The sequence below is a fragment of the Brienomyrus brachyistius genome, unplaced genomic scaffold (assembly GCF_023856365.1).
Source record: "Brienomyrus brachyistius isolate T26 unplaced genomic scaffold, BBRACH_0.4 scaffold65, whole genome shotgun sequence".
Classification (NCBI taxonomy): Eukaryota; Metazoa; Chordata; class Actinopteri; order Osteoglossiformes; family Mormyridae; genus Brienomyrus; species Brienomyrus brachyistius.
The window spans coordinates 467,603-493,031 of NW_026042340.1; the positions used below are offsets into that span (position 1 = coordinate 467,603).

Below are 25,429 nucleotides of genomic sequence, written 5' to 3' on the forward strand. Positions count from 1 at the left end.
TGGAGCACCAGCGTGATGATGGTTTGGTTTGGAAATTAAATGCTCATTTATGGTCGTTAATTCACATGATTCAGGATGTCAGACTAAAAGCTGAACTTCAGTGAGTCGTGTATGATCACTGTGTTACAGTTACATCTTTTGCAGAAAAACTGCCACTAAACCCCTGAGAGCTCATCACTGCTGCTGGTCTCTTCTTCACTTCATACAGCTAATTACATGCAAATAGACGGCTGTAGAAAACAATGTTTTCATTTCCTTTCTGCAGGCTGTCGAGCTGTAGAGTCAGAAAAGAAGGCTGTTCTTCCCTGGCTTCAGCTCTGAGGTCAAACCCCTCACACCTGAGAGAGCTGGACCTGAGTGACAATGACCTGCATGATTCAGGAGTGAAGCTGCTCTCTGCTGTACTGGGGGATTCACACTGTAAACTGGAGATACTGAGGTTAGTAATACTGGGTATTACACACCGTTAACTGGAGATACTGAAGTTAGTATTACTGGGTCTTCAACAGCATCCAGCTTTTTCACAAGAACATGGCAGACTCTGTACACCCCTCTCCTTCAGGAGATCCTCAGTGATTTCCCAGCTCTCATTTCTTCAGGGTTCTGGATGTTAATCTTTCCCAGTCTGGTCTCCTTGCCCTTGACATCTGTACCAGGCCTCATCCTCACTAGCATCAGGTTCTGCTTGGGACAGGACTGTGGATGAGGGAGGAGGGTGGTAGACAGGAGGAGACTGAGGCTGCTGCCTGACCTCAGGTTTGGGCTCACATACCATGAAACCATCAGTTTATTTGTACTTTCACTGTAATTTAAGTTTCAAAATACAATTCCAGTTGTTTCAGGCAGTGGGCAGTTATATTATAGTGTGGTATGAGTTTAAGGACATACAGGCAGCGATGGGTGACTGGACTGAAGCCTCAGTGAGGCAGGCTTTAGTAAAAATAAAAATGACAGCAGGAAGAGGAAAGTTTGGGGCGGCTGGTGGCAGTCAGTGGCGTCCTCATTGCGAGTCGGGGTCTCTGGGTGTGAGAGACGGGAGACGTGAGGGAGACACTGCTGTCTGTTCCCAGGCGAGGTGGGAGGAGAGAAAATGGAACAAAAGAAGCGGAAGGCAGGGTAACGAGGAGCAGCCGGTGTCTGGGGGTCAAAGGTGAGGTGGGAGGAGAGAAAACAGAACAAAAGGAGCGTAAGGCAGGGTAACGTGGAGCAGCCGGTGTCTGGGGGTCAAAGGTGAGGTGGGAGGAGAGAAAACAGAACAAAAGGAGCGTAAGGCAGGGTAACGTGGAGCAGCCGGTGTCTAGGGGTCACAGGTGAGGTGGGAGTAGAGAAAGCAGAACAAAAGGAGCTGAAGGCAGGGTAACGCGGAGCAGCTGGTGTCTGGGGGTCACAGGTGAGGTGGGAGGAGAGAAAGCAGAACAGAAGGAGCTGAAGGCAGGGTAACGCAGAGCAGCCGGTGTCTGGGCGTCACAGGTGAGGTGGGAGGAGAGAAAGCAGAACAAAAGGAGCTGAAGGCAGGGTAACGCGGAGCACCTGGTGTCTGGGGGTCACAGGTGAGGTGGGAGGAGAGAAAGCAGAACAAAAGGAGCTGAAGGCAGGGTAACGCGGAGCAGCCGGTGTCTGGGGGTCACAGGTGAGGTGGGAGGAGAGAAAGCAGAACAAAAGGAGCGGAAGGCAGGGTAACGCGGAGCAGCTGGTGTCTGGGGGTCACAGGTGAGGTGGGAGTAGAGAAAGCAGAACAAAAGGAGCGGAAGGCAGGGTAACGCGGAGCAGCTGGTGTCTGGGGGTCACAGGTGAGGTGGGAGGAGAGAAAGCAGAACAAAAGGAGCTGAAGGCAGGTTAACGCGGAGCAGCTGGTGTCTGGGGGTCACAGGTGAGGTGGGAGGAGAGAAAGCAGAACAAAAGGAGCTGAAGGCAGGTTAACGCGGAGCAGCTGGTGTCTGGGGGTCACAGGTGAGGTGGGAGGAGAGAAAGCAGAACAAAAGGAGCTGAAGGCAGGTTAACGCGGAGCAGCTGGTGTCTGGGGGTCACAGGTGAGGTGGGAGGAGAGAAAACAGAACAAAAGGAGCGGAAGGCATGGTAACGCGGAGCAGCCGGTGTCTGGGGGTCACAGGCGAGGTGGGAGGAGAGAAAACAGAACAAAAGGAGAGGAAGGCAGGGTAACGCGGAGCAGCCGGTGTCTGGGGGTCACAGGTGAGGTGGGAGTAGAGAAAGCAGAACAAAAGGAGAGGAAGGCAGGGTAACGCAGAGCAGCCGGTGTCTGGGGGTCACAGGTGAGGTGGGAGGAGAGAAAACAGAACAAAAGGAGAGGAAGGCAGGGTAACGCGGAGCAGCCGGTGTCTGGGGGTCACAGGTGAGGTGGGAGTAGAGAAAGCAGAACAAAAGGAGAGGAAGGCAGGGTAACGCAGAGCAGCCGGTGTCTGGGGGTCACAGGTGAGGTGGGAGTAGAGAAAGCAGAACAAAAGGAGAGGAAGGCAGGGTAACGCGGAGCAGCCGGTGTCTGGGGGTCACAGGTGAGGTGGGAGTAGAGAAAGCAGAACAAAAGGAGAGGAAGGCAGGGTAACGCGGAGCAGCCGGTGTCTGGGGGTCACAGGTGAGGTGGGAGTAGAGAAAGCAGAACAAAAGGAGAGGAAGGCAGGGTAACGCGGAGCAGCCGGTGTCTGGGGGTCACAGGTGAGGTGGGAGTAGAGAAAGCAGAACAAAAGGAGAGGAAGGCAGGTTAACGCGGAGCAGCTGGTGTCTGGGGGTCACAGGTGCACCAGCGTGATGATGGTTTGGTTTATAAATTAAATTATTAAATGCTCATTAATGGTCGTTAATTCACAGTGACTTCAGCAATTATTCAGATTAAAAGGTGAGCTTCAGTGAGTCGTGAAGGATCACTGTGTTACAGTTATATCTTTGCAGAGAAGCAGGCCCTAATCCTCTGAGAGGCGACCACTGCTGCTGGTCTCTCCCTCACTTTATACAGCTAACTACATGCAAATAGACGGCTGTAGAAAACAAGGTTTTGATTTTGTTTCTGCAGTCTGTCAGGCTGTAGAGTCAAAGAAGAAGGCTGTTCTTCCCTGGCTTCAGCTCTGAGGTCAAACCCCTCACACCTGAGAGAGCTGGATTTGAGCTACAATCACCCAGGAGACTCAGGAGTGAAGCTGCTCTCTGCTGTACTGGAGGATCCCAGCTGTAAACTGGAGAAGCTGAAGTGAGTACAGAATATGCATTTTTACAAAAAAGATACTGGATACCAAGAAATCCCACAATGCATTTCAGCAGCTACATAATAAACAAACACAAACAGCTTCTTTTTTCTTCTCCTACTTCCTTATATCCCACAATCTTATCAGCCCTCAATAGATGTTAGAAATAATTAAACAGTGAAGCAGGAAACATCCATTCAATCATATAATCCATACAAAACATTTGTGTAGGTTAGAAACGTTAACGGTACTGTTACAGTTAAACATGTTCATTAACATGTTATGGACAAAAATATAACGGACAGCAATCAGAATTGGACGATTGTTAAAAATGGTTATTAATAAATTAATTGTTTTCTAAAAATCCTTTATGTCATGGACCCTATTCTCTTTATTTGAATAGAGTACTGCAGTGTATAAAGTGGATTTAAAATGGTTTCATTTCTTTAAGGATGAGCCGGTGTGAACTCACTGAGAAATGCTGTGAGGCGCTGGCTTCAGCTCTCAGATCAAACTCCTCACCCCTGAGAGAGCTGGACCTGAGTAACAATGACCTGCCGGATTCAGGAGTGAAGCTGCTGTCTGTTGGGTTGGGGGATTCACACTGTAAACTGGAGATACTGAGGTCAGTATTACTGGGGATTCCACACTGTAAACTGGGGGTACTGTGGTCAGTATTACTGGGTATTCTACACTGTAAGCTGGAGATACTGAGGTCATTATTACTGGGTATTCCACATTGTAAGCTGGAGATACTGAGGTCAGTATTACTGGGTAGTCCACAATGTAAACTGGAGATACTGAGGTCAGTATTACTGGGGATTCCACACTGTAAACTGGGGATACTGAGGTCATTATTACTGGGTATTCCACACTGTAATCTGGAGATACTGAGGTCATTATTACTGGGTATTCCACATTGTAAGCTGGAGATACTGAGGTCAGTATTACTGGGTAGTCCACAATGTAAACTGGAGATACTGAGGTCAGTATTACTGGGGATTCCACACTGTAATCTGGGGATACTGAGGTCAATATTCCTTGGTATTCCACACTGTAAACTGAGAATACTGAGGTCAGTATTACTGGGTATTCTACACTATAAACTGGGGATACTGAGGTCAGTATTACTGGGTATTCCACACTGTAAACTGGGGATATTGAGGTCAGTATTACTGGGTATTCTACACTATAAACTGGGGATACTGTGGTCAGTATTACTGGGTATTCCACACTGTAAACTGGAGACACTGAGGTCAATATTACTGGGTATCCCACACTGTAAACTGGAGATACTAAGGTAGAAAATAACTAATGATTTCAAAATAAAGCAGGAGTATCTAAGTCTAAAGGTCGAGTTAAAAAATAACATTAGACTCTAAGAGGAATGTAGAAAGGAAGATTGCATTAGAGGCTAAGGATGACATTAAACATTTCTTCCAATATTTTAACTCCAAAAGAGCTCTAAAAGCTGAAATCACTAATCTGCAGGATAGTAAGGATCTTATAAATGAAATTGATATAGTAAATGAGTTTAATGATTATTTTACCTGTGTGTTCACAGTAGGGGACACAAGTAACTTACCACCATTTAGTACAAATACAGCATCGTCTATAACCAATATACAGTCCCTCCACCATTATCGGCACCCCTTGTAAAAATTTATAAAAAGTGTTAGAAAAAAATCCACCTTTTGGTGAAGTAGCTTCATGTCACACTGAAAACATGAGAAAAATGCAACCTTTCATTGAAATAAATTTATTCAAAGAAAAACAAATCAGTTTCCTCCAGGTACTCCGGTTTCCCCCCACAGTCCAAGGACATGCTGGGGCTAATTGGAGTTGATAAATTGCTCGTAGGTGTGCCTGTGAGAGTGAATGGTGTGTGAGTGTGCCCTGCGATGGGCTGGCCCCGCATCCTGGGTTGTTCCCTGCCTCGTGCCCATTGTTTCCGGGATAGGCTCCATACCCCCCGCGACCCAGTAGGATAAGCGGTTTGGAAAATGGATGGATGGATGTTAGCTTGCTATTGCTTCCCGCAACATGTGGCTCGGCGATGAGGATCCATTAAAGTCTGTCCGGGGAGAACCCAGTCGATCTTCCGACAGAATGAACATGACAATCGACTTGCCCTCTGCCTTTACTGTTGATGGGAGCCAAAGGTTCCTCTGCTTCGTGAGGCAGCTGGACGTGGCGGTGAAGGCATCTTCAGGCTGTAGCCGTGACTATTATGATGAATTAGTGCGAATTCTTCCGACTTGCTTGAGTGGGGCAGCTTTTCTGTTATGGGACAGCCTGCCCGCTGCAGTGCAATCTGATTATGCCACGTCTAAAGAGAAGCTTAAAGAGGCTTTCGGACAAAAACAGTTTATGGACGAAAAGAGTTTATGTCGTGCTTCAGAGCTTCACTTTCTGCCCGATCGCGTGCTCCCAGTCAGAGCTTCAACGTATCCTGTATGCTGCTGGAATAAGTCGGTTGGTGCAGGAGGCTTTTCCGGATTATGGAAGTGTGGCGCAGAGGGAGGAGAAGTTTAGGCGCTTTCTCGGTGGGCTGGACCCCGTTTCTAAGACAAAGTGCCTCGGGCAGGGGGCTACAGATTTGGAGGAGGCTCTGCTGATAGCGGGACGATGCGACATTGCATGAGAAGCCCTGAAGATAGACTATGTGAGTGCACCTTCTAGCAGCCGTCGTATTAGCGATGATGCTGCTGTCCACAGTCGATGGTCTTAGATGTGCAGATGATGGACTTGCTGAGGTGGTGCGATTCCTTAGGAAGGAAATTAAAGAGACGAATGAGAGAATCGCAGACTGAGATCTGCAGTGGGGGGCACCATACAGACGGGGTGGGCGCTCTCCTGATCGCGATTCTCAGGTACCTGAAGGGGGCAGCCCGTGGCAGGACCGCCGATCGCAGCACCGTGGGGGACTCAGCCCCCGATCAAGCTGGCGCTCTCGACAGGAGGATGAGCAGAGTAAGCGAGGTGTGGATTTCTGTCACCACGCCGAGTTAATGACAATAGTCAGCAGGGAAACAGAGCAGCTGGTGCCGAGGCCCAGAAATCAGCTCACCTTCATATGGGCCCCATGATCGTGGAGACTCCTGCTGGGGGATGTGAGATAGACACTCATAAGTGTGAGCAGCAGACTTCGTACCTGAAAGGGACTGTGGACGGCACTGTCGTAGCTATCCTGGTGGACTCAGGGGCTTGTGTGTCTTTAGTGCTGATTTTCACCTGTCAGTTTCGGCACCACGGATTCGCCCCCTGACTAAAAACTGCATTAACTCCTGTGCAGTAAATGGACAAAGGTTGGACACTCTAGGTACTATTACTGTGACTTTTCACCTCGGGCCTGCATTCCTCACCAGGAACCATTCACTCTTAGACCTGAGCCGGGGTATGTTACAGTTATGGGACATTAGTGTTCCCCTGCCACGGAGCAGAGAGTTACTTCCGGAGTGCTGCAGTGTGTCACTGGCGACCACTATGACAGTTGAGTGAAGCCATGGTCCCAGTGGCCCTTCATTCCCCAGCAGGCACACTGACAGCTGCTCATTTCAGCGGCTATATGGAGTCCAGTGTGCCAGACACAACAGGACTGGTAGCTCATACAGTGCCCAGTGTGAGTGACGGCGTCAAGCTGGCCAGTGAGCTCACCCCTACAGCTGCACCCGTTACACTAAAGCAGGGGTCACACATGGGGGAGTTCTACCCCAGTGAGGACTCTGATATCGCGTCTCTCTCCCAGACTGGGAAGGAGGAGATTGGAGTTTGTTCACCCCGGGCGCTTCCTGTCCCATTAGATGAATCTCCTGTTACGGTGCAGTAACAAGCGGAGCTATCGGCCCTGCTGCTCAAGTTCAGCGATGTGTTCATCCTTTCTAAACAGAACACGCCCTGGTGTGCACTTGGGAAGCACTCTGTAAGGATGGGTGATCACCCCCCGATCACTCCTCTTCGGAGAAACGAGCAGAAATCGATCGTCAGGTAGCTGGGCTGTTAGCGGATGGAGTCATAGAGGAGAGTTGGAGTCCCTGGGCATCACCAGTAGTGCTTGTTAAAAAGAAAGGGGGAGAGTGGAGGTTCCAGCTTTTTCACAAGAACACGGCAGACTCTGTACACCCCTCTTCTTGAGGAGATCCTCAGGGATTTCCCAGCTCTCTTCTCTTCAGGGTTCTGGATGTTAATCTTTCCCAGTCTGGTCTCCTTGCCCTTGACATCTGTACCAGGCCTCATCCTTACTGCCATCAGGGTCTGCTTGGGACAGGACTGTGGATGAGGGAGGAGGGTGGTAGACAGGAGGAGACTGAGGCTGCTGCCTGACCTCAGGTTTGGGCTCACATACCATGAAACTTGTTTATTTGTACTTTCACTGTAATTTAAGTTTCAAAACATAATTCCAGTTGTTTCAGGCAGTGGGCAGTTATATTATAGTGTGGTATGAGTTACAGGACATACAGGCAGTGATGGGTGACTGGACTGAAGCCTCAGTGAGACAGACTTTATTAAAAATAAAAATGACAGCAGGAAGATGAAAGTTTAGGGCGGCTGGTGGCAGTCAGGGGGCGACATGGGGGTGCAGTGGTTAACACTGTTGCCTCACACCTCTGGGACCCGGGTTCAAGTCTCCGCCTGGGTCACATGTGTGCGGAGTTTGCATGTTCTCCCCATGTTGTCGGGGGGTTTTTCTCAGGGTACTCCGGTTTCCCTCCACAGTCCAAAAACATGCTGAGGCTAATTGGACTTATAGGAGTGCATGTGTGAGTGAATGGTGTGTGAGTGTGCGCTGTGATGGGCTGGCCCCCGATCCTGGTTTATTCCCTGCCTTTTGCCCATTACTTCCGGGATAGGCTCCGGACCCCCCACGACCCAGTAGGATAAGCGGTTTGGAAAATGGATGGAGGGATGGATGGATGGATAGTGGCAGTCAGCGGCGTCCTCATTGCGAGTCGGCATCTCTAGGTGTGAGAGACGGGAGACGTGAGGGAGACACTGCTGTCTGTTCCCAGGCGAGGTGGGAGGAGAGAAAGCAGAACAAGAGGAGCGGAAGGCAGGGTAACGCGGAGCAGCCGGTGTCTGGGGGTCACAGGTGAGGTGGGAGGAGAGAAATCAGAACAAGAGGAGCGGAAGGCAGGGTAACGCGGAGCAGCCGGTGTCTGGGGGTCACAGGTGAGGTGGGAGGAGAGAAAACAGAACAAAAGGAGCGGAAGGCAGGGTAACGCGGAGCAGCCGGTGTCTGGGGGTCACAGGTGAGGTGGGAGGAGAGAAAACAGAACAAAAGGAGCGGAAGGCAGGGTAACGCAGAGCAGCCGGTGTCTGGGGGTTACAGGTGCACCAGCGTGATGATGGTTTGGTTTAGAAATTAAATGCTCATTTCTGGCCGTTAATTCACAGTGATTCAGGATGTCAGATTAAAAGCTGAGCTTCAGTGAGTCGTGTATGATCACTGTGTTACAGTTATATCTTTGCAGACAAGCAGCCGCTAAACCCCTGAGAGCTGATCACTGCTGCTGGTCTCTCCTTCACTTTATACAGCTAATTACATGTACAAACGGCTGTACAAAACAGTGTTTTCATTTCCTTTCTTCAGGCTGTCAGGCTGTAGAGTCACAGAAGAAGGCTGTTCTTCCCTGGCTTCAGCTCTGAGGCCAAACTCCTCACACCTGAGAGAGCTGGACCTGAGTGACAATGACCTGCAGGATTCAGGAGTGAAGCTGCTCTCTGCTGGACTGGGGGATCCCAGCTGTAAACTGGAGAAGCTGCAGTGAGTACAGAATATGCATTTAAAAAAAAAAACAAACTGGACACCAAGAAAACCCACAATGCATTTCAGCAGTTACATAATAAACAAACACAAACAGCTTCTTTTTTCTTATCCTGCTTCCTTATATCCCACAATCTTATCAGCCTTCGATCCATGTTTTAATTAAGCAGTGAAGCAGGAAACGTCCATTTAGCCAAATAATCAGCAGACCATTTTTGTGTTGATTTCGACATGTGCTTAGGATCACCGTCCAGTTTTCGTTTCCTGGTAGATGCAGCCAAACTTTGATTTAAAATGTCCTGGTATTTGATGGAGTCCAAAGTGCCATGTGCCCTAACGAGGTTTCCAGGGCTTTTGGAGGAAAAACAGCCCCACAACATCACAGAACCTCCACCATATTTTAGCCAACATGGATTTAGGAGAGGTAGATCCTGTCCAACTAGTCTACTTGAGTTCTTTGAGGAAGCTACAAGAGAAATTGATCACAAAAAGTACTTAGAAGGCCAGAAGGCCTTTGATGTTGTCCCCCACCAATGTAATTTAACGTAGATAAATGTAAGGTAATTCATTCAGTGAGCTGAAATATGAAGTACAGATATTTTATGGGTTCCACTGAAATAAAGGTAGCTGATTATGAGAAAGATCTCGGTGTGTATGTTCATGCTTCCATGTCCCACTCTAGCCAGTGTGGGGAAGCAATTAAAAAGGCCAATAGGATGTTGGGTTACATCTCTAGGTGTGTGGAGTTTAATTCAAAGGAGGTGATGCTAAGATTATACAATTCCTTATTAAGACCCCATCTAGAATATTGTTTTAATGTGAGAGGAGGATGTAGGGCTTTCGAAGGAACAAACAGGTTCGCTTTGATCTGTTCAGAAATATTTATTGAAATATACAGAAAACTATGACGTGCCATCATCACCCACCTTCACACACGGACTTGGGAGCCCCTTTCAGTCCTGTCTGGAGACCAACATGTGGCCAGACTCCCCCCCCAGGCGATGCGCTCTTTGTGAGGCTGTTTTCACTTGCAGTTACGAAGAATTTTGGGCAACACTTTCCATTTTGCCCTGAGAGAGACAAGATAAGTGTCCATTTCTCCAGAGAGAGGCAAGATAGGTGTTCTAGCAGTTTTGTGAGAAACAAGTTATACATGTGATCAATGAAAAAACATGTTAGTGCAGTTCAACTGTGGCACAACAATAATATGGGCGAATCACGGTGGGTGACGTGTTTGAATCTCGGGATGATTAGTCCATACATGATCAGAATCAATCCATACCTCAGTCATCTCATAGGTATGTCTGCTAGGTGGAGTTGGAGGTGCTCCACCAATCCGGGAGTAGTGGAGCCAAACAACTACAATTTCCCAAATTATTACAGTAACAGGAGGACAGTGAACATTTTTTGTTGAATTCTATGCTATGTGAGCGACATGGCCAGTTACGTGACCATCTGTGGGTTCATATTAATACAAATATTGTGTGCAGGTTTGGGCAGCATGCCTTAAAAAGGACGTTGCTGCCTTGGAAAGGGTTCAATGCAGAGCTCAAGACAGATTCCTGGTCTCAGAGGAATGTCTTATGAGGAGAGGTTAGCTGCGCTGAATCTGTTCTGCACCAAATGCTCACAGAAAATCCACTTTTAGGTTAATAAAATAAATCACCCCAAGATAAGGCTGCAGACTCGGCCAGGAGGGTCTCTGCTGTGGGGCTGGAAACTCCTCTCCTGCCCGGACACGACGCTACTAAAGAGAACCCAGTAGGCTGGATTATTACAGTTTTTCTAGTTTGCTTTCATGCAGCAGTCAACTCAAACGCCACATTTTCAAAACAGGTAACACACAGGTAACACACAGGTAACACACAGGTAACACACAGGCCCAAACAGTGGCACTCGTGGTCAAAGAGACACATTTTGTTTGCAAAAGGCTCTAACTGTGCTAAAACATTTAAAATATGAAACAAAAGCAAACTCTGCCTTCGAACAACACAACTTGCAAACAAGTATATGAGCTTTTCCAATCAATCATTACACAATGGACTGCAAAATACAAAATACAGCACTAAGTGCGAATCAGTGCACCATGGCTTGTCATTATGACATAGCTGTCATGCCAGTGCCACCTGTTATCTTTATACAGAGACTGTGTCAAATTTGGCTTCTTGCAAAGAATTGGATCCAGAATTAAAAATGCTTTGATGCAAATTTTATTGATTCTTTGACATTGTTCTTTAAAAAAAACTGAAATACTGTACATTTTACAGAAAATACACGTAAACATAAATAACATCTATCAGAGTATAAGAAATTAAGAAAATAAAGATAAGATCTATTACAGTAAAGTATAAAAATCTATTACAACATAAGAAATAGCCACCATCGATACTCAGTCTATTATAGCATAAGAAATGGCCACTATTGATACTCAGTCTATTACAGCATAAGAAATAGCCACCATTGATACTCAGTCTATTACAGTATAAGACATGGCCACTATTAATACTCAGTCTATTACAGCATAAGAATTAGCCACTATTGATACTCAGTCTCTCCTGTCTTGACGATGGGGCCACATGGCTTCATCCACATCACATTTAATATCCTCTCCTGCACTGAGGGAAAAACCTTCTTACATGCCTTATCCAACCACGACATTCCTCTGCACCTATTTCTTGGGCAGCAGCAGTCATTGCATTCAGGAAGGGCATCTGCTCATAGGGATGGTGATCATACACCTTCCACCTCCAAGCACTGAAGAACTCCTCTATGGGATTCAGAAATGGGGAATATGCTGGGAAGAATGGCATCATCATACGAGGGTGTACTGCAAACCACTCACTGACAAGGTGAGAGTGGTGGGACGCCACATTATCCCAGATAATGATGAAGAGTGGCATGCCAGGCTTCAACAGCCCTCTACCCTCAGGTGGGATCAGCCTCTCATGAAGTGCATTCAGGAATGTTATGAAGCGTTCAGTATTGTATGGGCCAATAGTGGGGATATGGCATAGGACACCATCACTGGAGGTGGCAGCACACATGTTATGTTGGCGGCCCTCTGTCCTGGAACTGTGGAAGTGGCTCTGTACCCAAAGAGCTTCCTTCCACGTCTCCTCACTTTATAGAGATTTAAGCAGCTTCATCAACATAAATGAAGACATGATGTGTCCCCTCAGCTTCAAGCTCCATTATTCTCTAAGTAAAAAAAGGCTGAATTACAATGAATGTCAAAGCAATCAAGAAAAACTGTAAAGCTAGTTCCTGATGTTGCAAGACATCATCTTCACCGCTCTTGTGGAGGTCATGTGATTCTGGCGCCCCCTGGTGGTGTTGTATCTTACATTATACAGAGTGATACGATATAATCCTAGTGGAGATAATAATAATAATATCCATCAATCCATCCATTTTCCAAACCGCTTATCCTACTGGGTCGCGGGGGTCCAGAGCCTATCCCGGAAGCAATGGGCACGAGGCAGGGAACAACCCAGGATGGGGGGCCAGCCCATCGCAGGGCACACTCACACACCATTCACTCTCACATGCACACCTACGGGCAATTCAGTAACTCCAATTAGCCTCAGCATGTTTTTGGACTGTGGGGGGAAACCTGAGTACCCGGAGGAAACCCCACGACGACATGGGGAGAACATGCAAACTCCACACACATGTAACCCAGGCGGAGACTCGAATCCGGGTCCCAGAGGTGTGAGGCAACAGTGCTAACCACTGCACCACCATGCCGCCCCCATAATAACAATATCCTATGCTCTATTATTATAATACATTATTATCAGTAATAATCATATTTATATAATGCTATAATTATAAAACGTAATAATATTTAACATTATACAGACACATATGTACAAATACAATTAACTATATAAACTATATAAATTACTATATAAACTATAGTAATTATGAACTATGATAATAATATCTTTAACCTATACTTCGCCTTGATTACTGAAGTTTTTATAATGTCATGTCTGGCCCCACAGTGGAGATCATATGATTTCCAGCCCTAGCAGAGGACGCCCAGTGTTCTACATCCAGACCTTTTTCAATCCGCACAGGAATTCCGCTATTCTGTGGAATAGCTTAATAAAGAACCTGAATTCCCCAACCGGCACCACACATCGCGGCTGTCACGATCCGGCTGTGCGGGTAATGCACACGGGCTGATGGCTCAGGCAGGCAACAGGCAGGAAGCAGGCAGGCAGGCAGAATCGGGGAAAATGGGGATTTATTTGGGAAACAGGGTGCAGGAAACATCAGACGTCTACTAACATCAATGACGGACAAGGAACGAAGGCAAGACATGGACTGAAATACACAGGACTGGGCGAAAATAATCGGACACAGCTGGGTATGATTGGGGAAGCACACGTGGATAATCAGGGGGCGTGGCACACACGAGGATCGGACGAGCTGGGCGTGGCACACACGAGGATCATACGAGCTGGGCGTGGCACACACGAGGATCGTACGAGCTGGGCGCGGCACACACGAGGATCATACGAGCTGGGCGTGGCACACACGAGGATCGGACGAGCTGGGCGTGGCACACACGAGGATCATACGAGCTGGGCGTAGCACACACGAGGATCGGACGAGCTGGGCGTGGCACACACGAGGATCATATGAGCTGGGCGTGGCACACACGAGGATCGTACGAGCTGGGCGTGGCACACACGAGGATCGGACGAGCTGGGCGTGGCACACACGAGGATCGGACGAGCTGGGCGTGGCACACATGAGGATCGTACGAGCTGGGCGTGGCAGCGGCTAATGTTTTATTTCTTTTGCTTGTTTTGAAAGCATCTCATCACTTAATTACATGATCAGAATGGCATGTAGTAGAAAGCTTCTAATATAATGACCAAAACGGATGTCATTATAGGTGAACCTTTACTTGCATTTATTTGCTATTTCAAAGGGCAAGGAAAGGAAACACAAGTGCTAAAGCAGAACTTTCTTCCGATTACGTATATAGGTGAAGCATGTGGAAGCAGCAGAGAGACGGAGAATGAAACACCCCCTATTTCCGGGTCGCTTCCTACATCAAATAAAGGCATTTTACCTTTATTTCTTCAAAAAATGAGTCATGTTGATTAAACTATTCACAACATGGCAGACTGTTACGATGAAATATGCTTACAAAACCACATCGTCCAGTTAATTGTCTCTGTACCACTTGTGATCTTATTTATTTATTTGTTTGTTTATTTAAGGTGAGGAAACACACAACAAGTTAATACTAAGCCTCAGATTATACGCTTAATGCCTTTATATAAATGTATGTGGCATTAGCCTGGCTGTTTGTTCATGGTTAGATGCTATAAGGAGTGTAGGGACTGTGATTATACGCTTAATGCCTTTATAGGAATGCATGTGGCATTAGCCTGGCTGTTTGTTCAGGGTTAGATGCTGTAAGGAGTGTAGGGACTGTGATTATACGCTTAATGCCTTTATAGGAATGCATGTGGCATTAGCCTGGCTGTTTGTTCAGGGTTAGATGCTGTAAGGAGTGTAGTGACTGTGATTATACGCTTAATGCCTTTATAGAAATGCATGTAACATTAGCCTGGCTGTTTGTTCAGGGTTAGATGCTGTAAGAATGGTTCCCAGTTTTCCCCAAACAGCAGTATGCTAATTTTATCTAAGGCTGTAATATTTTCCATGGATATATATTCTGTCATTAGATTAGTCCAACAATTACAGTGAGTGTGTTTTTTAATTTCCAATTTGGAAGAATTGCCAGTTGGAGAAATAAGTATACAGTCAAACCTCAGATTTTGAGTAACTTGTTTTACGATTGTTTTGCAAGACGAACAAAATTTTAAAATAAATTTTAACTTGATAAACGAGGGAGGTCTTACAATTCGAGTATTATGTATGCGCTTGGTCTGCCTAGCATCACATGATCACAACTGAGCCGATGGTTCTTCTCTCTCTCGCTCTCTCTCTGAGGGATTGTGGGTAATTGTCTCAAACCTCACTTGTATAATCAAAATTTAGTATAAAAGCAACACCCGAATAAGGGTGTAGCAGTGCGAGCGATGAATCTGTTTAACAATAGTGCAATGTCACATTTCTGTGAAATTGAAAAGGAGGCAAAGTTGTCATTGTATAGGTTCCTTCTTAAAGTCACACTAAAAAGAAAAAGATTACAGTGAACCAACGGATGGCAGTGAAAGTCATTCTAGAAAATAACCCTCCTCTTCTCTCTCATCTTCCTCACACCCTCCACGATTCCTTTCAAAGGTAAAGTGCAGGTTACTTTCTATTATGTTTTTTTACTTTATATTTTGTATTAATAATTTTTATATGAATATTTTTGGGTTGTGGAACGAATCATCTGAGTTTCCATTATTTCAAATGGGAAAATTTGCTAGGGAAAAGAATGCTATGGATTATGAGCACGTTGGGTATAGAGGCCCACAGAGAATGCAGATAATTATCTGTGACACCCATGGTGCACTGTGAGCAAGTATGCAGGCCCACATAGCATGCAGATAATAATCTGTGCCACCCGTGGTGCACTGTGAGCAGGCATACAGGCCCACAGAGGATGCAGGTAATTATCTGTGACACCCATGGTGCACTGTGAGCAAGTATGCAGGCCCACATAGCATGCAGATAATAATCTGTGCCACCCGTGGTGCACTGTGAGCAGGCATACAGGCCCACAGAGGATGCAGGTAATTATCTGTGACACCCATGATGCACTGTGAGCAGGTATACAGGCCCACATAGCATGCAGATAATTATCTGTGACACCCATCGTGCACTGTCAACAGGCATACAGGCCCACAGAGCATGCAGATTATTATCTGTGACACCCATGGTGCACTGTGAGCAGGTATACAGGCCCACATAGCATGCAGATAATCTTCTGTGACACCCATGATGCACTGTGAGCAGGTATACAGGCCCACATAGCATGCAGATAATTATCTGTGACACCCATCGTGCACTGTGAACAGGCATACAGGCCCACAGAGCATGCAGATTATTATCTGTGACACCCATGGTGCACTGTGAGCAGGTATACAGGCCCACATAGCATGCAGATAATTATCTGTGACACCCATCGTGCACTGTGAACAGGCATACAGGCCCACAGAGCATGCAGATTATTATCTGTGACACTCATGGTGCACTGTGAGCAGGTATACAGGCCCACATAGCATGCAGATAATTATCTGTGACACCCATCGTGCACTGTGAACAGGCATACAGGCCCACAGAGCATGCAGATAATTATCTGTGACACCCATGGTGCACTGTGAGCAGGTATACAGGCCCACATAGCATGCAGATAATTATCTGTGACACCCATCGTGCACTGTGAACAGGCATACAGGCCCACAGAGCATGCAGATTATTATCTGTGACACCCATGGTGCACTGTGAGCAGTTATACAGGCCCACAGAGCATGCAGATAATTATCTGTGACACCCATAATGCACAGTGAGCAGGTATCAATGCTGACTACTTTTTATATTGAGTGACGTGTTTTCTGTGAATTACTTTGTACTCAGCTGAAGGCCGGTGTTTGTTGTCACTATGAATATGTTGTTGCAGACTTCCATCCTGAAATCAGAGCTGGGGGAAAAGTTAAGGTCCTTATTCCAATTAACCTTTGGTACAAATATCAAAGTATCTGTCGCAGATAGAGCTTTATGTATTTTAGAGGTTAGTTTCTTTTCATTTTTAACTTGGAGAATTTTGTCTCTTTGGAGGATTAAGTGTATTTTTGTTTGGCTCATTTTGGTTTTGATGCTGGAATCAGTTTTTAAATATTAGAAAAACTGCATATTCTCATCTCCCTATTTATGGATTAGGTCTTCGAATGTCATGGAATGACTGTTATTGAAGAGATGGAGATGTATAATCGCTTTTTCATGTGTGATAGTGAACAGTGAGATTGTGAAGTAGAAAATCCGGATTATTCCAGATTGGGGTGCATTTACAGGGTCTCAGAGTGCAGTTAGTGATTTTAATGGTTCTCCACTGCGCTGTCAGTGTTGTGGAAATGGCAGTGTTGTTGAAGCAGTAATGGTTCTTTAATGAAATATTATACGAGGAACGGTTACTTGAGCTAAGTTCAGTCTCAAGCGAAGGAGACTGAGGGGGGACATGATCCAGGTTTATAAGATTCTAACAGGTTTGGATGCTGTTCAGCCAAATAGTTACTTCAGCATTAGTTCAAATACACGAGCTCGTGGCCATAGGTGGAAATTAGCAGGAGAACATTTCAAACTGGATTTAATGAAGCACTTCTTTGCGTGTAGTCAGAGTATGGAATAGCCTTCCTGATAATGTAGTGCAAGCTGAATCCTTGGGTTCCTTTAAATCAGAGCTAGATAAGATTTTAACGACTCTGAGCTATTAGTTTAGTTCTCCCCAGGCAAGCTTGATGGGCCGAATGACCTCATCTCGTTTGTATAGTTCTTATGTTCTTATGTAAATCTGCACGTCTGAGATTTTTACAGTACAGCTGCTGCTGCTGTAACCATGAGCTGCTGTTACTGCTGTAGTGTCACCAGTTAGTTATGTGCTGCAGTTAATTTGCTAAGTAATAATGAAGAAAAATCTAAACTTGTAATCCACCTTGAGATTTATTTCTCTGTAATTGTGAAATGTTTGATTTTTGCATTTTTGTTTTTCCAGTAAAAATGTGACATTAATGAGCTAAGAATTTGAAAGAATTTTTCTGAAATTATTCTGGAGGAGAATTTTTATTTTGATTGTTGAAATGGGTCCTATTAGTGAGAGTGGGAGATTAATCTATTATTTTGAGTAAGGGGGTGTAGTTGAGGGTGAACAAGTCTGACAGCCTGGCGGAGATGTTGATACCCAGGTACCGGATATTTCCGGTGTGAAATGGACCATCCTGATCAGCAGAATCCCAGGTATCTTCAGACAGTGAGAATATTGTGGGTTTTTCCAGTTTATTGTGTAGTTTGATAGTTTTGAAAAAGTATTAAAATTTTAATTTCATGTAGTGAGGGTTGAGGGTTTTGTACTAACAGCAAGATATCGTCTGCATAGTGTAATTTTGTTTTCAGTTATTGGTCAGAATTCTGTTTATTTCACTGTTCTGTCATATTGCTGCCACAAGTGGTTCTATGAAGATGGCAAACAGTGAAGGAGAGAGTGGGCATGCAGGCCGTCTTCCCCGTCGGAGTGTGAATGCAGGTGATGTCATCCCATCTGTGACACTGTAGCTTTGGGTGAGGTGTGCAGTATTTTAACCCAGTGGGTGAACGACTCTCCGAAGCCAAATCTATGTAATGTATTAAAGAGGAATGTCCACCTGACTGTCAGATGCCGTTTCTGCATCTATGATGTAATCATGGTTTTAGTGTGGGTATGCTGAGCAACACTGACTAAATTAAATATCTATGGATGTTGTCTGAGGCATGTCTTGTCCAGATGAAGTCTGTCTGATCAGGATGGATTATAGTAGGAATGACTGTCTGTAACCGAGTGGCGAGAGCTTTTGTAATGATTTTCAAGTCTGTATACATTAGAGAGAGTGGCGGGTAACTGGAAGGCTGTGCTGGGTCTTTATCAGGTCTCAGTAACACTGTAATGGATGGTAACTGGAGGGTTGTGTTGGGTCTTTATCAGTTCTCAATAACACTGTAATGGATGGTAACTGGGGGGTTGTGTTGGGTCTTTATCAGGTTTCAATAACACTGTAATGGCCGGTAACTGGAGGGTTGTGCTGGGTCTTTATCAGGTCTCAATAACACTGTAATGGCCGGTAACTGGAGGGTTGTGCTGGGTCTTTATCAGGTTTCAGTAACACTGTAATGGCCGGTAACTGGAGGGTTGTGTTGGGGTTTTATCAGGTTTCAATAACACTGTAATGGCCGGTAACTGGAGGGTTGTGCTGGGTCTTTATCAGGTCTCAATAACACTGTAATGGTCGGTAACTGGAGGGTTGTGCTGGGTCTTTATCAGGTGTCAATAACACTGTAATGGCCGGTAACTGGAGGGTTGTGCTGGGTCTTTATCAGGTCTCAATAACACTGTAATGGCCGGTAACTGGAGGGTTGTGCTGGGTCTTTATCAGGTCTCAATAACACTGTAATGGCCGGTAACTGGAGGGTTGTGTTGGGTATTTGTCAGGTCTCAATAACACTATAATGGTCGCTGTACTCATTTGTGATGGGATTTGTGATGTATGTTTAATTTCTCTATTTGTCTTTTGAAGAGTGGAGATAATACATCCCAAAAATGTTTATAGATTTCTGTAGGGAAACCATCCGGTCTGGGCGATTGGTTGTTAGGCATTTGGTTGTTTTTCTGATGTTAATGGTGCATCAAGGGTATCTGCTATTTCATTGGTTAATATGGGTGTCTAGATTATTTAAAAATAATTCTATATCAACTGCATCTGGTCCTTGTTCTGAGGAGTATAGGTTCTTATAAAATGTTTGGAAAGTGTTGTGAATTTCATGTGATTATTGAAATATTTATTAGAGGAGTCACTTTTATTTAAAAGTAATGCTTGTAATGGTGAGGTGATCTTATTTATTGGGGAGTTCTTGTCTATCTCTCTGCAGGCTGTCAGGCTGTAGAGTCACAGAAGAAGGCTGTTCTTCCCTGGCTTCTGCTCTGAGGTCAAACCCCTCACACCTGAGAGAGCTGGATCTGAGCTACAATCACCCAGGGGACTCAGGAGTGAAGCTGCTCTCTGCTGTACTGGAGGATCCCAGCTGTAAACTGGAGAAGCTGAAGTGAGTACAGAGTGTGTGTCTGACACGCTACAGATACTTATGCATGTATGTGAAGAAGAGGCACCAATAAATAAATGGATACAGCAGTACTATGTCATTCTGCTTCTCCTATAGTGTGGATCACGGTGGAGAGTGCAGGACCAGACCAGGCGTACAGAGATGTAAGTGTGTTTGCAAGTTTTATTAATAATACCATTAATATTATGTTATGGTTGTATTCACACAGGTTTTGTGATTAGTGTGGCTTTTTACACTGTGTGTAGCTGGATTTCCATGTTTGTGTTTCTGTGTCATTTTAGACAAACATCCAAATGAGAGAAACAAAACATCAAATCATCACCAAAAACACCATTAATTCATTTATACGTTTTAAAAAATATTTTTTACAAATACTTTATAGCTGCTCATATCGTCTTTGTGTTTGTGTGGGAGTGTAAGACGGTTAAAATATACTCTGATATAAGAACATAAGAACTATACAAACGAGAGGAGGCCATTCGGCCCATCAAGCTCGCTTGGGGAGAACTTAACTAATAGCTCAGAGTTGTTAAAATCTTATCTAGCTCTGATTTAAAGGAACCCAAGGATTCAGCTTGCACTACATTATCAGGAAGACTATTCCATACTCTGACTACGCGCTGTGTAAAGAAGTGCTTCCTTAAATCCAGCTTGAAATGTTCTCCCGCTAATTTCCACCTATGGCCACGAGTTCGTGTATTTGAACTAATGCTGAAGTAACTATTTGGCTGAACAGCATCCAAACCTGTTAGAATCTTATATACCTGGATCATGTCCCCCCTCAGTCTCCTTTGCTTGAGACTGAACAGATTTAGCTCAAGTAACCTTTCCTCGTATGACATTCCTCTAAGACCAGGAATCATTTTTGTGGCCCTACGCTGCACCTTTTCTAAGTCCACAATGTCCTTTTTAAGATATGGTGACCAAACCTGCACACAATATTCTAGGTGAGGTCTCACCAAGGAATTGTATAATCTTAGCATTACCTCCCTTGACTTAAACTCCACACGCCTAGAGATATACCCCAACATCCTATTGGCCTTTTATATTGCTTCCCCACACTGGCGAGAATGGGACATGGAAGCATCAACATACACACCAAGGTCTTTCTTATGATCAGCTACCTTTATTTCAGTGACACCCATGAAATACCTGTACTTTATATTTCTGCTCCCTAGATGGAGTACCTTACATTTGTCTACGTTAAATTTCATCTGCCAGGTATTGGCCCAGTCTCTAATTAAATCAAGATCCCGCTGTAGCTGCTGAGCCGCTAATTCAGTATCTGCTATACCACCCACCTTGGTGTCATCTGCAAATTTCACCAGTTTACTGTATATATTGGTATCTATATCATTTATTTAAATTAGAAACAATAGTAGTCCTAAAATCGAACCCTGCGGTACCCCACTATGAACGCAAGCCCACTGTGACATTGTGCCTCTTATAACTACTCGCTGTTTCCTATCTGTTAACCAGTTATCAATCCAGGTCGCTACGGTACCTAAAATACCTGTCGCTTTGACTTTAAGTAGGAGACTATTGTGCGGGACAACATCAAAAGCCTTTTGGAATTCTAAGTAGATGACATCATAGGCCTTCTTATCATCAACTTCCTGAGTAGCTTCCTCAAAAAACTCCAACAGATTCGTTAAACAGGATCTACCTCTCCTAAATCCATGCTGGCTATCCCGCAAAATGTTATTGGAGTCCAGGTAATCTACCATTTTCTCTTTGATTATAGCCTCCATAACTTTACCAGTTATACAAGTTAGTTGTACATACATATAGTTGTACATCTTTAATTTCACAGAAACGGAATCATTTGCATTTGTTCTTTTTGCACATGCCGTGAGTGTACAGTATGTGTTTTCTGTGTGTGATTAGTTAGTATTGTCCTGAGACGGCACCCATAGGCAGTGATACCGGACTCTCTCCTCCAGTGCAAAATGCTAATTTGTATTTTTTTCTCCATGACAAATACAGTCCTGCACATTTTTGTGTTTCCCCTCATTCATCACCTGATTCAACTCCTTGTGCTAATTACCACACAGCTCTTGAGCTGAATCATTTATGATGGAACGGGGAAAGAACTAAGTTACGCTGGGATTTGGGCACCAGTGCCTTAGACAGAACAAACAGGGAGCATATGTCGATGTTCACTGGTCAATCAGGTAGCGCTCCTCTCATAAATATTAATGAGCCAGCCAATCATGCAGGGCTTCGCTCATGAATATTAATAAGATTTCCGGACCCACCCTGCTAAAAAAAATTTACGCCTGCGCGAGGTGCGGGGTTCACTCCTCGCGGCAGCGGCGCCATATGTGAGAGTCACGTGCGTGGTAGACACGCTTCACGGAAATAAGCCGATGCGTGTGAAATACATTCAGAGCGGCTTTGCTGGGACTAAAGACCGTGTCAGACAATCGCTGCAAATACTGGATCCTCATGGAGCGCAACTCAGGCACCGGAATCGTCTTCGGAGGCGTTTGTATCAGAATTCAGGTCCAAACCTTTATTAAATATCACGTTAAATATGCAATAATATTACTTAAATATTCTGTTATTGATGGCCATTTTCAAAGGTAAGCTCCCTGTAGAAAGACAGAGAGCAGCAAGGCGCCGCACGCCTCGGATTTAGCGGTTAGAAGGAAAGACACTGACTTTTAGTATTAATCTCTGGTGCCGTTTTGTGGTAAATATGCTTGTGATGAATATGTCTGATGAATGTCGCCGGTTTGTAAATTTATTTCCCCGTAATTACGCTGTTAGTTTAGCTCGCGCCGCATTTTGGCGGCTCTTCCCGCCGGTGTCGCGCGCCGTCCGACATTTCCTGAGCTATTTCATAAACTTCGGTTCCCGCTTCGTTCGGGGAAGCTGCGCTGTTTTTATATTGTACAGAAACATAAAGTACAGGCGGTCTGATTGTATTAATAATTCTTCCTCCTGCCTACAGACTCCTGCCAGCTGACGCTGGACCCCAACACAGCAAACAGAGACCTGTCTCTGTCAGAGGGGAACAGGAAGGTGACACGGGGGGGAGAGGAGCAGCCATATCCTGATCATCCAGAGAGATTTGATCACTGGCCCCAAGTTCTGTGCAGAGAGAGTCTGACTGGCCGCTGTTACTGGGAGGCTGAGTGGGATGGAGATGGAGCTGATATAGGAGTCACTTATAAAGGGATCAGGAGGAAAGGATGGAGTGAGTGTCTGCTTGGAAACAATGAGAAGTCATGGAGTCTGCGCTGTAAACCTGACAGTTACTCTGTCTGTCACAATAAGAAACAGACTCTCTTACCTATACGGCCCTCAGGCTCCCACAGAGTAGGAGTGTATCTGGACTGGGGGGCTGGTGCTCTGTCCTTCTACAGAGTCTCCTCTGATGGACTGACCCCCCTGTACAGATTCACCTCCTCATTCACTGAGTCCCTCTATCCAGGGTTTCATGTTTATAACTCCTCAGTGTTACTGTGACGTGTTGCTGGTTCTCCTGGCAAAAAGGTCAAATCTCTGCTTTTTAACCTTTATAATCCTTTTTACTCTCAAATGTATGTTTGACAAAAATAAGTTTTTCTCTCTGACTAAAATGTAACTAAATGTAATCCTGATTGGGGGGGGGGGCTTTCCCCCTCCCCTGTATATGTACATTTTATATATTTATGCCTATTTACTATATTACTGTACAATGACAATAAAGGTTTTCTGTTCTGTCCTATTAATGTCCTGCTTCAGCGTCACCCAAAGCATGACTGAGTAACATAATGAAACCACAGTCTGGTGGGTTAAATTAAATAAATTCACTTTTTACTAATAGAATTAGAGTAAATCAGTGTAAATAACTATTTAACTGCAGACATAAAAGAAATGAAAAACACTGGAAAATATAATTATATCCTGTTACTACTCTGGGTCAGTGGATTAAAGCAAATAAATTTATATTAAATAATTATTTGATTGAATAATGAAATTTGTTTTATGGAATAATTACCCCCCCACCCCAATTTACTGTAATAGGTCTGCTTACCCCCCTGTCGGACAGAAGGGGCAGGTGCCCAGACCCCATTCCCACCCCCACCCCACTGTGAAAAGTCTGCTTACGCCCCCTTAGGACAGAAGGGGCAGATGCCCAAGACACCCTTGCCACCCCCACTCCACTGTAATAAATCTGCTTACCCCCCCCGTCTGATAGAAGGGGCAGGTGCCCGGCCCCCCTTGCCACCCCTCTTTAATTGGTCTGCTTATGCCCCCGTCGGACAGAAGGGCCAGGTGCCCAGGCCCCCTTCCAACCCCCACCCCATTATAAAACGTCTGTTTACGACACCTTCGGACAAAAGGGGCAGATGCCCAGGCCCCCTTGCCACCCCCACCCCTCTGCAATAGGTCTGCTTGCGCCCCCGTCGGACAGAAGGGGCGGATGCCCAGGCACTCTTGCCACCCCCACCCCTCTGTAATAGGTCTGCTTGCGCCCCCGTCGGACAGAAGGCGCAGGTACCCAGGCCCCCTTGCCACCCCCACCCCTCTGTAATAGGTCTGCTTACGTCCCCCGTCGGACAGAAGGGGCGGATGCCCAGGCACTCTTGCCACCCCCACCCCTCTGTAATAGGTCTGCTTACGCCCCTGTCAGATAGAAGGGGCAGGTACCCAGGCCCCCTTGCCACCCCCACCCCACTGTGAAGGGTCTGCTTACGCCCCCGTCGGACAGAAGGGGCAGGTGCCCAGGCCCCCTTGCCACCCCCACCCCACTGTAAAAGGTCTGCTTACGCCCCTGTCAGATAGAAGGGGCAGGTGCCCAGGCACCCTTGCCACCCCCACTCCACTGTAAAAGGTCTGCTTACCCCCCCCCCCCGTCGGACAGAAGGTGCAGCTGCTCAGGCCCCCTTGCCACCCCCACCCCACTGTAAAAGGTCTGCTTACGCCCCTGTCAGATAGAAGGGGCAGGTGCCCAGGCACCCTTGCCACCCCCACTCCACTGTAAAAGGTCTGCTTACGCCCCCATCGGACAGAAGAGTCCGGTGCCCAGGCCCCCTTGCTACCCTCACCCCTCTGTAAAAGGTCTGCTTACGTCCCCCGTCGGACAGAAGGGGCAGGTGCCCAGGCAGCCTTGCCTCCCCCACCCTGTTGTAAAAGGTTTGCTTACATCGTCTTTGAACAGAAGTAGCAGGTGGCCCCCCACCCCACTGTTATAGGTCAGCTTACGCCCCCGTCGGACAGAAGGGGCAGGTGCCCAGGCCCCCTTGCCACCCCCACCCCACTGTAAAATGTTTGTTACGCCCCCGTCAGACAGTAGGGGCAGGTACCCAGGCCCCCTTGCCACCCCCACCCCACTGTAAAAGGTCTGCTTACGACCCCGTCGGACAGAAGGGGCAGGTGCCCAGGCACCCTTGCCACCCCCACCCCTCTGTAATAAGTCTGCTTACGACCCCGTCGGACAGAAGGGGCAGGTGCCCAGGCACCCTTGCCACCCCCACTCCACTGTAAAAGGTCTGCTTACCCCCCCGTCGGACAGAAGGGCCAGGTGCCCAGGCCCCCTTGCCACCCCCACCCCTCTGTAAAAGGTCTGCTTACGCCCCCGTCAGACAGAAGGGGCAGATGCCCAGGCACTCTTGCCACCCCCACTCCACTGTAAAAGGTCTGCTTACCCCCCCGTCGGACAGAAGGGCCAGGTGCCCAGGCCCCCTTGCCACCCCCA

General features: G+C 46.3%; 2 protein-coding genes across 3 annotated transcripts in view; both read left to right on the forward strand.

Moving 5' to 3' along the window:
- Positions 1 to 25,429, forward strand: part of LOC125725331 (NACHT, LRR and PYD domains-containing protein 12-like) — a 322,258-nt gene that overhangs the window by 51,094 nt on the left and 245,735 nt on the right. For both annotated transcript variants that reach the window (XM_049002176.1, XM_049002175.1), the window contains exons 17-21: positions 266 to 439; positions 3,026 to 3,199; positions 3,646 to 3,819; positions 8,785 to 8,958; positions 19,549 to 19,722. In XM_049002176.1, coding sequence (XP_048858133.1) covers positions 266 to 439; positions 3,026 to 3,199; positions 3,646 to 3,819; positions 8,785 to 8,958; positions 19,549 to 19,722 — 870 coding nt within the window. The remainder of the gene's footprint in view (positions 1 to 265; positions 440 to 3,025; positions 3,200 to 3,645; positions 3,820 to 8,784; positions 8,959 to 19,548; positions 19,723 to 25,429) is intronic.
- On the forward strand, positions 19,893 to 23,459 carry LOC125725349 (stonustoxin subunit beta-like). The gene is made up of 2 exons (XM_049002216.1): positions 19,893 to 22,245; positions 22,697 to 23,459. The coding sequence occupies exons 1-2, from the start codon at positions 22,110 to 22,112 to the stop codon at positions 23,212 to 23,214; spliced, it is 654 nt and encodes a 217-aa protein (XP_048858173.1). The 5' UTR covers positions 19,893 to 22,109; the 3' UTR covers positions 23,215 to 23,459.